Below are 15,470 nucleotides of genomic sequence, written 5' to 3'. Positions count from 1 at the left end.
AGCTGGGATTACAGGCATGCGCCACCATGCCCAGCTGATTTTTTGTATTTTTAGTAGAGACGGGATTTCACCATATTGGCCAAGCTGGTCTCTAACTCAACCTTGTGATCCGCCCACCTTGGCCTCTCAAAGTGCTGGGATTACAGGTATCAGCCACTGCGACCGGCCCAACATCAAGGTTTTTAAAAGGCCTTCTGTCTTTTCATATTATAAGCTGCTTCAGTCATTCCAACATAGAAACAGACAATTTTAAAGTTATATATAATGTGTCTACCCGGTTCGGGATTTTAAATAGTTTGTGTGGTACATAAAGCTCTTAACTTTCCCCCCAGAAAGCATGAATTGAATATAATGAGAAAGAGGATGGTAAAAGCAGAGCCAGGAGTAAGCCTACTCACCCACTGGAACAATCAATGTAAAAAAACAAACACACAGCGAGGCCCCGCACTTCTGTGTCAGATCAGAGCTGGCAGGGGCCAGTGCACCACTTGGTCCAGTGTCCTCACTTAAAAATTAAACAGAAAGAATGTCAATGTCATGTTTAGGCACACTTATGTGCCATGACATTTTTCAAAAACTATCTGCTACTTGGTTTGCCAAAACCAATTGTAAGGGCAGACAGAAGCTCTCGGAATGGCTGGAGAAGAAACTTAAAAGATTCAAATAATTCTCTCAACTCTGCAGCCTAAAAACTTACAAGTATATGACACAGAACAAACCAATTACTATAAAAATTAAGTATGAGATTGTAGATCATAAGCAAAAGAAATTTGGGCTTTTTAAGTCTCCTGTGTGGTTAAAAAATTAGGTTTATGAAGATACTACTTTCATGATATATTTAAAATGTCTTTAAAATATAGTTATCTGGCTGAGTGCCGTGGCTCATGCCTATAACCTCAGCACTTTGGGAGGCTGAGGAAGACGGATCGGTTGAGCCCAGGAGTTCGAGACCAGCCTTGGCAACATGGTGAAACCCTGTCTCTTCCAAAAGTACAAAAATTAGTCAGTCTCATAACCCGATCTCAAAATAAACAAATAGATTTAAAAATTAAAATAAGGTATCTATATTCTTATGATGAAAAATTAAAATTTCTTCAGCATCCTTTCCAAAAAGTGACATCACTTCTTTTAGTTATGAAAAAAATTGTTTTTAAATTTTCAGTTCCAGGATACATGTGAAGAACGTGCAGGTTTGTTACATAGGTATACGTGTGCCATGGTGGAGGCGTCATTTATTGTTTAAGCACAAAAACAATTTTGGGTTGTAATTCTTAGTATACAGAGACACAGATGCCTACATTCTAATGACTAATATAAAACCTTTTATTTGGCAATTTGGAAATAAACACTTTTAAGATATTAACTTATGAAATAAAGTTACAGAAAATTAGTCACAGAAAATATTATACTATAGATTACTCAGATCACTCCACTGAAGTAATTTAATTGAGGCAGTCATAGAGCAGCTCAGTGTCTGGGCACAAAATAGAGATGAGTCTTCATTCCTCAGTAATCCTGCGTGAGACACTCAATCTCTGCCCTTATTTGTAGAACAGAAAAGTGGTGCCTTCCTCAGAAGACTGTCAAGAACTAAATAAAATAGCGTGAAAAGTGCTTGGCAAGGTAATTACTAAGCATTTACGAATGCTTTATTAGTGTCAAATGCTTTTATCATCACAGAGTTTAACTGTACCAAGAGACAAAAATTCTCCAACAGAGTGATGACTGCTTTAAATAGGGGAGTTGATTCATTAGTTTACAAATACTAGTCATCAACTTCCAAACTTCAGACTAAACTTGCTTTGTTATATTTTTGGGCAATATTTACAGAGCCATACCTGTCATAGATACTACAAACAGACATCGAAAATACCTTCAGCAAGGAAGGTCAGAAAATCTGGACTCAAGAGGGGCGCCAGTGCTTCCCAATGGCTCATTTCCTCCCCAAACTGCAGCCTTCTTCCACCAGAGCCAGAGTAGACCCTGCATCAGTCCACCTCAGTAACCTCCACGGTCTTGGAGCACAGACATTGCACTGACACAGACCTAGAAGCCAGGTGTCCCAAAGCTCAAGTCTGCATTCATCTCTCACCAAGTATCAACATTCTCCCAAAAGCAGGCAGGTTATCCTAGACTTAAGCACGAAATCCCTTGGCCAAAATGAGCTGGGGAACATTTTTAAAAAAATAAAAAATAATTAAAGCATTGCCATAATTCCACTTTTTACCTCATTGATCAAAATAATCAAGGAAGATAAAACATATATAAGTGTTATTAGGTTGGTATAAAAGTAATTTAGGTTGGTACAAAAGTAATTTGCAATCACCTAAATTTGCAATTTACCTAAATTACTTTCATTTTTTCACATCCTTAGCACTGACAAATAGTGATTTTTCACTATAGAATCCCATTGTTTATCATTTCATATCCTGTATTACTTTCATTTTTTCATATCCTTAGCATTGACAAATAGTGATTTTTCACTATAGAATCCCATTATTATTTAAGTATGGGCAAAAGCATTATAAGAAATATTCAAAGCAAGAATAGATGTGAAAGTATAAAATACACATTATTTAATTCTATTTAAAAGAATTTTTTTAAGTTTAGGATCTTGCAAGTTAAACTTTCTCAATGTCAAATTGCAAACTTTAATATTTAATATACATGGGATACTGATGATTGCCTCCTCTTCTTTCAGGTATTATTGAATATTATCAATCTAATAAAAATTCGGTTTCTTTCTGTTTCTATGCATACCTGACATTTACATGTGATGAAAAAGTTACTTGGCCCAAAAACTTTTCAGAATCACATTCAACACATCACATTTTGCTCATGAGCACAAACTTTACAGTCAGGAGTTGCACATAAAGGGTTTATTTTAAATGTTTTAAGGATAAGATAGAGTTACATCATAATTATAAAAATTACTTACAGAATTAACAGATTTATATTGTGTATACTTCTAAATGCAGAGAACAGGGAACTGTCTACACATTGTATAAAATAAAATTAAAATTAAAAATGAATTCAAGCTCGAAAGATGAGGTCATTTACCTAATTTTAAAATGTGAACACGAAGACCTCTGACCTATACACATTCATTCCAACTGCACTAATGATGGAAAAACACAAAGAGCGCAGCATTTCCAAGGAACCACAGACATTTCAACCATAATTATTGTGTTATAATAATTGTTCCTGTTTTGTCTTTGGAGAACGTTCATTTTTTTTAAGACAATCAGCTTAAGAGTGTTTTCAGGCACTACAATTTGTGACAATCGGAACAGTCTTCTAATGGGTCTACAGTGTTCAGAGATTCAAGCCCAATGCACTTCGTGGTTTGGCACATAAAACGATAAAAGGAACGAAATCTGATTTAGAAGTAACTGTGATTTTTTTAAGAAAACACAGTCCCTTCAAATGCTGCATGACATTTACAACTGGAAAATCACCTTCTGTTGGCACTACATTTGCTTCACCAGTGCATTTTTATCCTAAAACCACTAAAACGGCACAGTAAGCAAATATACAGGAAACTGAAAGCAAATAAAAATAAAGAAAACAAAAAAACCTAAATATCTTTAACATGCAATTTTAGTCAGTTACATTGAACATTCTACTTAGAATAGAGCATGCAAAAAAGGATGGTCTGCTTTTAAGATTTTTCTCTGAAGTTTTACGTGGCAGCCTGACATCACACACGCACGCACACACAATACAATAATACTAGAGCAGGTAAATGAGAAAGGCCGATAAATTTTATACATAGATTCATGTCTTGTGTTGTCACAAGTCCCATGATACTTTTGGAAATTAATGTTGAATTCCTAGAACAAGGAACCAACATTCCGATACCAGAAAAATGCAAGCAATGCATGCAGATCTGACACATGAGCCTAAAACGAAGCCCAAGATACAAGGGCTTGGGAGCAGAATTAGTCATAGCGTCATTAAGTGTGGTGTAAGCCACCAAAAGAAAAGACAGAATGGGGGAAAATGGGGGAGAAAAAAAAAAAACCCTTCCCTTTCCCTCAGCCCTAAAGGCAATAAATGGAACAATGATTAAACTCATCGTTGTCATCACCATCATCATGTTGCATTCATCTAGAAATGGGAGATCATGTGGTATTAAAAAAAAGTCATTAAAGTTGCTTGCAGAAAAACCACAATGCAAGTCATTAAGTAATGCTAGAAATGTCTCAATTGACCCAACCCTCAAGATACTTCAAAATGAACTTTCTGTTTCCACCCAAAGTTACCGGACCGAGTGCTGCACAGTCCGTGCATGCTGGACACACTCGCAAAGTCTTGCGCTGCAATGTCAGTCTGGACTCTGGGAGCCAGGCTCAGCTTTGAGATTTACATGCAGGGACTTTTAAGAGAACAGGAAAACACATAGTAGATCTGCAGAATAACACCTGTTCACACAAAAGAGAAGCACCTATGACTTGGGTATCACACTGCTTTCAAAAGCTTGTCCCTGGCTGCCCACGGTGAAGCAACAGGCACAGAGCGACTGTAGCTGTGGACAGAAAACTGAGGTACTGTGTTTACATGGTGAGTGGTCGTTACCATCCAACAGCACAAGGCACAAAAAATGGGCATCAAGCAAACCATGCATAATGAGGCCTGGAAACCATCAAGAACAGCCACAACAGAGGCCACTTGGATCTCTGATTCAAACTTCTGGTGTCTGAATGACAAGCATGCACGTTTAGGCTCTGCCCAAATATCAGGGAGGATTTCCAATCTCCACAAGAGACTGGTTTCACATATGGCCTTTCTCCTGGCTGTCAAATCACCAGGGTTCCTCCAAAACAAAGTGAGAGCAGCTGTTTCACTGACCAATCAATCACACTAGCAGTTCTATTTCAGTTTAGAACAACCTTGCAGGAAGAAACCATGTGAAGACTGTGGCAAAGGGCTGCTATTACTTACACCCACCAAGTGAACACAAACGGTTGGCTCTTCTATGGTAACACATCACTGACATGCAAACCCCAAGGGGCCACTGAATGGAATGAATCCACATTAACAGCACACCTGGAGCAGAAACATGCACCCCACAAGAGGTGTCAAGAGACCAAGCTGCTATTTGTCTAGACATTCTCTGTGAGGAAAAGCCAGGGGGTAGGGGGAACGGGTGGGGCAGAAGTTTCCAACCATAATCATACATTAGCAATAATAGTAATAAAAATTTAAAAGTCCCAGAGGGCCTGTTAGAGGCAATAATGCCATTCAAAACTTAAACTTCCAATATAAAAACATTGTATTCCTCCAGAAACTTACCAAAAACACACAAACAAGTGATGTATTGTTGCCTTTTAAATCCATGTACTGAAATCCAGATTACCGATTTGTACAAACAACAGACCATACGTGCTGTCCAAAATACACCTACATGACACTGTGTGGAACAAGGACCTGGGTTTTGCTAAAAAAAATTTATGATTAAAATGTAACCAAAAAAATTCAAAGCTCAGAATTAAAGGTAGCCTTTTACCCAGATTTCTCACCAGACTGTAAAATCCTAATGTGGGTCATTAACTGTACACAAGTAATTCTCATTTGGACTTACGGTTTAAGGGCTCTAGATTGAAAAGGTGCTCTGAACTTCTGATTTTTTGAAACAAGCTGAATGTTTCTATATGCTTCCTGTGCCCAAATTTTAATTCTAAATAAAGAGCAGTAATATCATAACCATGACTGACTTGGGTAAAGCACTCCTGTTAAACTGAAGAAAATTATGTCACCCCCATCCCAATCCCACAAAGAAAAGACTGCCTGTGTGTGCATGTATGTATGTATGTATGTGTGTGTGTGTGTGTGTGATATCTGTGTGTATATATTATATATGTATACACACATATAGATATAGGTAGATACAGATACATATATCTCAAAAAAGGCAATAACGAAAACACCAAACTATGCTTGCATTGTGGCGGCAGAATAAGAGTGTTAGGGTAAAGGGGAAATGATTAAGATCTATTACAATTTTAAATGACTATGATACTAGCTTAACTTTTATCAAACTTGCCTGTAACTCCCCTCCAAATAGACAGACTTCTTTTAAGAGAAAGGAGTTCTCCTTACACAAAATGCTTTGTGTTCACATCAATCTGTACTATTCAGAACAAAACCAGTTCTGCTGGCAGAGATTGTGGGTTCGCAGGGACATTTAAGCTTTCATTAAACTGGAAAGCAATCAAGTCTTTATGTCTACAAATAATACATTTCACAGTTCCACAAATTTGGCAGTTTGTGATGACATCTAGGATGTTTTCACCAAATCGTAGACGTAAATATGGAAATCATCATCAAACTTGATGAAATAGACGGAGGGCTTGGCTTCTACTTGATGAATGACCATGCCAGTCCTTTTCGAGCCATCTTCTTTGGCATATTCCACTTGTTTGCCTACCAGGCTGTCCACAACTTCTCCTGGTTCCCTTTCTGCTGGAGGTGAATCATCTATATTTAAAAAAGAAAAAAAGAGAGAGAAAATTTGAAAATCAATTTTTAGATATAAATCAACTAACATATTTTCTTTCAGACAGAGTTTCACTCTTGCTGCCAGGCTAGAGTGCAAGGGCACAATCTCAGCTCACCACAACCTCCACGTCCTGGGTTCAAATGATTCTCCTGCCTCAGCCTCCCAAGTAGCTGGGATTATAGGCATGTGCCACCATGCCCGGCTAATTTTGTATTTTTAGAAGAGATGGGGTTTCTTCATGTTGGTAAGGCAGGTCTTGAACTCCTGACCTCAGGTGATCCACCCACCTTGGCCTCCCAAGAAATCAACTCACATATTTATTTTCATAATTAAAAAAAATCTAAATACCCTGAATTGATGATTATCTAGATTAGGAGTCAGCAAACCTTTTCTTACAAGGCCACACAGTAAATATTTCAGGCTTAAGGGTATATGGTCTCTGTCCCAACTGTTCAACTCTGCCACTGTAGCATGAAAGCAGCCACTGATAATATGTATATAAATGGGTGTGGTAGTGTTCCAATGAAACTCTTTCCATAAAAATAGTTTGCCAGCTGGGCGCGGTGGCTCACGCCTGTAATCCCAGCACTTTGGGAGGCCGAGGCGGGTGGATCACGAGGTCAAGAGATCGAGACCATCCCGGTCAACAAGGTGAAACCCTGTCTCTACTAAAACTACAAAAAATTAGCTGGGCATGGTGGCGTGTGCCTGTAATCCCAGCTACTCAGGAGGCTGAGGCAGGAGAATTGCCTGAACCCAGGAGGCGGAGGTTGCGGTGAGCTGAGATTGCGCCATTGCACTCCAGCCTGGGTAACAAGAGCAAAACTCCATCTCAAAAAAAAAAAAAATAGTTTGCCGACCCCAATCTAGATATATGAACAATTTTGAAAATCATACCCCAAAATTCCTTTGGTCCATGTTTAATTTGTAGCTGTAATTAACTGAAAGTAAGTCTGAGTGGCTTTGAAATATGATTTGAAGGCAGACAATTCCTACAGGGATTACTGAGAATATGGTATACACTTAAAATGCCTAAGTACTATCAGTTTTATTCTGTGAATCCTTAAATCTTCTTAACCCTCAACATTACGGCATTTCACATTGTCTTCCTCATATTCGAAATTTAAAAAAATTTTCCATGCTTTAAAAATTGGTGTTGAATGAACTTCAGCCCAGACCAAGTACAAGGGAATCTCTGAGGATGGCCCAGGCATCTGTACTGTCTAAAAGGTCCCCAAAGTTGGCAGGGCGTGGTGGCTCATGCCTGTAATCACAGCACTTTGGGAGGCAGAGGCGGGCAGGAGATCGACACCATCCTGGCCAAAGTGGTGAAACCCCATCTCTACTAAAAATACAAAAATTAGCTGGGCGTGGTGGCGCGTGCCTGTGATCCCAGCTACTTGGGAAGCTGAGGCAGGAGAATCACTTGAACCTGGGAGGCAGAGGTTACAGTGAGCCAAGATCGTGCCAAGGTTAATGCCCTGCCTCTGGCCTATAATAAAACACACAGGAACAGCAAACCACTTCCAACAACAAAAAACAAAGTAAAAGAAAAAAAGAGGGATAAAGGTAGGCAATTATACTATATTTTTTAAAAAATTGCATGGGTTCTGAAAAACTCAAAGCTCTTTTCTTTGTAGTAATCCTCAGATAGGGCAACCAGGGTTCCGGCTGCTTAAGACAGTTCATGTTATCCTGGCACAAATGGTAGTAATGCCATTTTACTCTCATAAGTATCCTGGCGTGGACCATATAAAAGTACATGTATTAACAGTTGTCTGCCTCTTTGGTTACAATAAATTCTCTCACTGAATGATAATCCAAAAAGTGCGACTGTGATCTCTAGTACTAAGAATCACAAGCAATAAAAACAAAACGCCTGAGCATAATCAGTTCTTTAAAAAATAAAGAAATATAAGCTATACTTTCTTCTTTAAAAATTCTCTTCCCTTAAGCAGTATCATCATACTGCCATATTTTTGTGGCACTTTTGTGTTTACAGAGGAATTACAAATACACAATCACACGTGAATTTTATAGTAACTGAGCTAACCAAGAGACTCATATGTAGAGTCCCATTTTATCATCAGAGCAGGTAGTTGAACAAGACCCTTTCGGAACTCATTAGATCAGAACATGACCACTGTTTCTAAAGGTAAGCTTCCACAGCACACACACAAAACGTATGGGTTTGGAGAATTAAAGGAGTGGAAAGATCAAAAAGCGGTTAGGAAAAGCAATGGGAGAATTGCAGATGCCCTTGTATTTCCTATGATTATGTTAACAGTACTTGCTCTAACCGGGTATTTATCTATTAAAAAAATGTTCAAATAACTTCATACAGGTTGGAAAAATGCTTTTTAAAGGAACGTTCTCATGACGAATTCCTTAGTATATAAATAATTTGTATTACCTCTTTATTACCCCTTTATACACAATTTTTTTCTTAAAGACTGAGTCTGGCTGTCTCCCAGGCTGCAGTGTAGTGGCATGACCTTGGCTCACTGTAACCTCTGCCTCCTGGGTTCAAGCGATTCTCCTGCCTCAGCCTCCAGAGTACCTAGAACTACAGGCGTGGGCCACCACACCCGACTAATTTTTTACTTTTAGTAGAGACGGGGTTTCACCATGTTGGCCAGGCTGGTCTCCAACTCCTGACCTCAGGTGATCCATCCGCCTTGGCCTCCCAAAACATTGGGATTACAGGCATGAGCCACCACACCCAGCTCACAAATCTTAAAAATATATATATCTAAGAAGTAGAAATTCAAGACCAGATGAACAAATTAGTAAGTTCATTAACTGACTTCTTCAGAGGAGAAACTTAAACAAACAAACAAAAAGGCACAGAGATGACTGTCACATGGCTAATGTATGGAGGGTCTACTAGTTACATCTACATCTGTCCAAAGCAAGAGATTCGTGTGTGTGAGGGCCATCGAGTAGTTTTTAAAAGAATGAGCTTGTCCAAAGTGAAATTAAGAAAACAATTCAATTCATATGTATAACAGCATCAAAAAGAACAAATTCCTTAGAAGTGAATTTAATAAAAGAAATGTGAGGCCTGGTGCTGTGGCTCACACCTGTAATCCCAGCACTTTGGGAGGCTGAGGCAGGCGGATCACTTCTCCCCAAGAGTTTGAGACCAGCCTTGCCAACAAGGCAAAACCCTGTCTCTACGAAAAATACTAAAGTTAGCCGAGCGTTATGGTGCATGCCTGTAATCCAAGCTCCCTGGGAGGCAGAGGCTGCAGTAAGCTGAGATTGTGCCACTGCACTCCAGCCTGGGCAATGGAGTGGGACTGTCTCAAAAAGAGGAGGGAAAAAAGGCAGGATTCAAACGTCTTGATTTCAAACTTATTAAAAAGCAATATAATCAAGACAATGCAGCACTGGCATAGTGACGGACATACAAACTAATGGAATAGAACTGAGAGTCCAGAAAAACACCCACGTATCTGTGGTCAACTGATTTTCAACAAAGGTGCCGAAAACATTCAATGGGGGAAAGAATAGTCTTTTCAAAAAATGGTGCTCGGACAACTGGATAGGCAGTCACACGCAAAAAAATGAAGCTGGACCCTTATCTTGAACCACAGACAAAAATTAACTTAAAAATGCATCAAAGACCTATATTTAAGAGTGAAAACTATAAAACTCTTAGAAGAAAATAAGTATAAATCTTTATGCCTTCAGATTTCGCAAAAGATTCTTAGGACACAAAAAGCACACTCAGCAAGAGAAAACATAACTCGAACTTCAAAGTTTAAAACTTTTGTGGCCTCAAAGATCATCATCAGGAAAGTAAAAACAGATCCCATGGAATGGGAGAAAATATTTGCAAGCTATAGCTGATAAGGGTCTTATGTAAAAAAAAAAATTATCACAATAATGCAATAATGAAAGATAGATAATCCAATTTTAAAATGGGCAGGGGGTATGAATAAACATTTCACCACAGATGATAAAAATAGGGCCAACAGGCTGGGTGCAGTGGGTCACCCCTGTAAACCCAGCACTTTGAGAGGCCAAGGCAGGTGGCTCTCTTGAGGAACCAGCAATTCCATACCTAGGTAGAATAAAACCAAAGGAAATAAAACATGTCCATACAGAAACCTGTACACAAACGTTTAGAGCAGCATTATTCATAGCAGCCAAGAGATGGGAAGCAACTCAAATGTCCTCCATCGGATAAACCGGCTAATGAAAATGTAGTGTATCTATACAATGGAATCATATCTGGCCGATAAAAGGAATGAAGTGCTGATATATGCTACAGCGTGGATGGATCTGAAAACATGCTAAGAGAAAAGAAGGTAGCACAAAGGACCTCACATCACATAATCCATTCATATGAAAGTCCACAACAGGGAAGCTGACACAGCAAGTATTATTGGTTGCTTAAGGCTAGGAGGAAGAGAAGTTGAAGGAATAAAGGACTGATACCTAACAGATACAAGGTTTTCTTTTGAGGTGATGAAAACGTTTTAAAAATGACTGTGGTGAGGACTGTACATATCTGTGCATGTATTAAAAGGCACAGAATTGCACATTTTAAATGGACTAACCGTATGGTCTAGAAGAAATTCTAACATGGTGGGATACAGTGGCTCACACCTGTAATCCTAACACTTTGGGAGGCCAAGGCTGGCAGACTGCCTGAGCTCAGGAGTCGTACCCTGGCCAACACGGTGAAACCCTGTCTCTACTTAAACACACACACACACACACACACACCCCAGGCATGGTGATAGGCACCTGCTGTGAAACCCTGTCTCTACTTAAACACACACACACACACACACACACACACACACACACACACACACACACAAAATTAGCCAGGCATGGTGATAGGCACCTGCTGTCCCAGCTACTTAGGAGGCTGGGGCAGGAGACTTGATTCAGCCTGGCTGGGGAGGGACGGGAGGGGTTGCAGGCAGCCGAGACCATACCACTACATTCCAGCCTGGGCGACAGAGCAAGACTGTCTCAAAACAGAAACAACAAAAAAAAATAAATTACTCAATAAAGCTTTTCTAGGCCTACTGAAATTAGCCCAGGTACATCCTTTTCTACCATCTCTGCGTGAACAGACTACTTGCAGAAATAGCTAAATGATCTGTCTCAACACTGACTCTGTACTTCAGTTGCTACAGAAAAGCTCCCCCAATTAGCTGTTTTCTAAAATTGATGTTCTCCAAATCAGGAGTCCCCAGTACCTGGGCCACACCACATGTCAGGAGGTTAGCAGCAGCAAAGAGAGCACTACCATCTGAGTTCCACCTCCTGTCAGATCAGCACGGGCATCAGATTCTCATGGGAGTGCAAACCTTATTGTGAACTGTGCATGTTAAGAATCTAGGTTGCGTGTTCCTTGTAGGAATCTAATGCCTCCAAAACCACCATCTCTACACCCAACCCCCAATCCATGGAAAAACTGTCTTCTACAAAACTAGTTGGTCCCTGGTGCCAAAAAAGGCTGAAAACTGCTGCTCTGAAGTTCAAGTATTTATAGATAAAATAATCAATGTCTTGGGACTAGCTTCAAAATAATTGCATTGGGGGGACTAACAGATAAAAGTAGACAGGCAATGAGATAGTAACTGTTAAAGCTGAGCAAGGGTACATAGGGACATGTTTTATTGGTCCCTATTCCATCATGTTTTTAAATAAAAGTAAATAACATGTAGTAGTGTTAATAATTATAAAACAACTTGTATTTTATTATAGAAGCCAAGCAGAACTGATTATCAAACATTTTCTTATCTAAAATTCATGACAAGATGAAAAATTTCAAAGCCTGTGTTTGTGTATGACTAAAAGAATAATTATATATCCAAAAATAAAAATGTATCTGCAAAATAGTCAATCAAATATCTTGTACTAAAACCCAAATCCATTTTGAATTATCCAAAATAAAAGTTGCTAATATATACTTACTGGAATCAGGCATAATGCGAAGGTCGCCTTCTTTGTAATCATCTAAGAGCTGGTACATGTACAAGACAGGGTCTTTCTCATAGGTAATGTAAAACCATGTGTTCATAACAGGTGCACGTGCTAAGACCATTCCCCTCCATTCGTCTTTAGAACCATCCTCTGTCTCAAACATATGTTCCACTGCTTTGCCAATCATTGTGTCTGCCAAGTGTGCATCGCTGATTCGAGATGTTGCTGGGGATTTAAAAAATAAAAATAAAAGCTGACAAACTGTTTCACTGATTACCGCCTATGAAAACTGAATTTACTAAAGAAGCCTATCTGAAATTTTGTCCATGCAATGTATTAGCAAGCATCAGAATCTGGGAAGGCTTTAAGAAGTACAAAAACCCAACACAAACTACTGGGCCCCAGCTCAGAGTTGAATTCAACAGGAATAGAAGTATTTTGTCCCAGGTCAGTTAATTGAAAAAAATATGATTAAAAAAAAAAATCTTCTGGACTCGTCTGGTCTTGGTTCTGTACCCACATCAAAAGTGTTAATTGTCCTTCAAGGTGTAAAATATATTTTTTTATTGTTTACTTAAATTTGGAGATAACTTCAGACTTACAGAAGAATTACATAAATAGTAGAGTTCCTGCATATAGTTCACCTTGCTTTTCCTGTATTAGCGTCTCACATGACCACATAACATTTATTTAAAACTTGGAAATGAACCTATTGAAGGCACAGATTTTTTTTTTATTTTATTTTAAAGAAACTGGTGTTTGTTTTCCTTTAGTCTTGTTTCCATTTTTTATTAAGGTATAAGTTTTTACTCTTGCTCCTATAATCTTATTCTCCACTGAAACCAAAGTAATCACTGTGTCACTGATACCAGACTGTGTGATTTACAATGTTCCCACGCCTTATCTTCATAATTTGAAAAACAACCAAACTGCTCACTATGGCCCCAAGCCCTAAGCCATCACACCTCTGCCCTCAACTTTTGCCATCTGCCTCCTCACTGCCCATGCCTCCTCTACTCTGCTCTTCTTCCTCTCCCATTAGGACACACTCTCCTCTGCCTGTTAAAGCTCTTCCTCACACCTTTAGAAGGCCAGTTCCTCTTGGGGTTCTCCTGACCAACAAGGTGAAGGTAGCCCCACCAATCCCAGTCACGTTACTCAGTTTTACTTTCAATAACATTCACCATGATCTAAAGTTATCCCACTTTATGTATCTGTGGTACTTGTTTGTTGCTTGTATATCCCCATGAAAACAAAGACATTCCCTTTCTTCTTTTATACCTAGATCATAGCAGGTCAGTATTTGTTGTATAATTTAATCAGATGCCCGGTGTAACTGGGGCTCAGGTAGCTGTAATAATAGAGTAACAGTCCTGGCCCTTAATACTTTCAAAAGTGGGTGAAAATTATCAACTTCGTCTTTTTAATACTGAAAAAATTATAAAGGATCCTGTTGGTTTTAAGGTTTCTCCAGTCGACCATTTTAGATAATTGTCTTTACCTAAAATTAAAACAACTGTCTTTTAAAACAAAACAAAAAAAAACGATTTGAGACAGGCGCGGTGGCTCACACCTGTAATCCTAGCACTTTGGGAGGCCAAGGTGGGCCAATCACTTGAGCCCAAAAGTTTGAGACCAGCCTGGGCAACATGACAAAACCCCATCTCTACTAAAAATACAAAAAATCAGCCAGGTGTGGTGGTGCAGGCCTGTAGTCCCAGCTACTCAAGAAGCCAAGGTCGTAAATCACCTAAACCCAGAAGCCGAGGCTGCAGTGAGCCAAGATGGCAGCACTGCACTCTAGCCTGGGCTACAGGAGTGAGACCCTGTCTTAACAACAACAAAACACAATTAGCACTCCTATTTTCCTCAGACTTCTATTTCTGTTAAATCAAAAGAAACAAGTTAGATTTTCTTCACAAATGTATTGCTATTAATTTTATCAGCATACCCTAAACATATATGGTTGGTTTTCTTTAAGTGTGCAGTAATAATAAAAAATTACAAATTCCTCCCTGTGCATGACACTAAAAAAGAACCCCACTAGTTTCTTAAAGCCAGTAGCTCTCAGACTACTAGATCTCAGAACTGTATTTGCATTCTTAAAAACTACTGGCTGGGCACAGTAGCTCACACCCATAATCCTAGCACTTGGAGGCCCAGGCAGGAGGATTGCTTGAGGCCAGGAGTTTGAGACCAGCCTGGGCAACATAATGAGATCTCATCTCTACTAAAATTAAATATTAGCAGGGTATCACGGTGTGCGCCTGTAGCCCCAGCTACTCAGGAGACTGAGGCAGGAGGATTACTTGAGCCCAAGGTGTTGAGACAGCAGTGAGCCATGATCACATCACTATATTCCCGCCTGGGTGACAAAGCGAGACCCTGTCTCTAAAAACATAATTTAAAAATAAAGAGAAATTACTAAAGACCTAAAAAAGCATTTGTTTACACAGACAATTCCTACCAATATTTACTATTTCAAAAAAAAAAAAAACCTAGAAACATTTATTTTAAAATACCTGTATAACAATGTAATTTAGATTAAAAGTAACCACTTCCTATCAAAATATAGTAAGAAGAGTGGCATAATTTTACATTTTTGCAAATCTAATTGTCTAGGTTTCAAAAAGAACAACTAGATTCTCATATCTGTTTTGGTGCTCAATCTGTTATGATCTGTTCTTTTGGTTGATGCATGAAATCCAGCCTTACAAAGTTATGATACTGAAATAGAAGAGTATTTTGTCTTTCAGTAATGCTAGATATTCTTATATGAAACTACAAAATTTAACAGTTAACTCTTTAAAGATGTTACAATGTAGAATCTGAAACCATTAATAAATCTGTCATACTCTTACATTAAAACTCATGCCTCCAGAACACATAAAGAACTCTCACAACTCAAAACCAAAAATCAAATAACCTGATTAAAAAATGGTCAAAAGACTTAAATAGGTATTTCCCCAAAGATGATATACAAGTGGCCAAGAAGCACATGAAAAGATGTTCAACA

At 38.8% G+C, this 15,470-nt stretch overlaps 1 protein-coding gene across 5 annotated transcripts in view; it reads right to left on the bottom strand.

Moving 5' to 3' along the window:
• Positions 1-2,751: 2,751 nt before the first annotated feature.
• Positions 2,752-15,470, bottom strand: part of SPIN1 (spindlin 1) — a 94,816-nt gene continuing 82,097 nt past the window's right edge. For 2 of the 5 annotated variants that reach the window (XM_032260407.1, XM_032260406.1), the window contains exons 5-6: positions 12,446-12,679; positions 5,679-6,480 (exon numbers count right to left, since the gene is read on the bottom strand). In XM_032260407.1, coding sequence (XP_032116298.1) covers positions 6,281-6,480; positions 12,446-12,679 — 434 coding nt within the window. In that variant the 3' untranslated portion in view covers positions 5,679-6,280. Of the gene's footprint in view, positions 6,481-12,445; positions 12,680-15,470 lie in introns of all 5 variants that reach the window. The other 3 variants (XM_032260404.1, XM_032260405.1, XM_032260408.1) reach the window with 3 other exon arrangements.

This window comes from Sapajus apella, unplaced genomic scaffold (genome assembly GCF_009761245.1).
Source record: "Sapajus apella isolate SASKATOON/1434 unplaced genomic scaffold, GSC_monkey_1.0 scaffold118, whole genome shotgun sequence".
Classification (NCBI taxonomy): Eukaryota; Metazoa; Chordata; class Mammalia; order Primates; family Cebidae; genus Sapajus; species Sapajus apella.
Note: the sequence above shows the minus strand (reverse complement) of the source record. Positions and strands in the feature narration are given on the sequence as shown.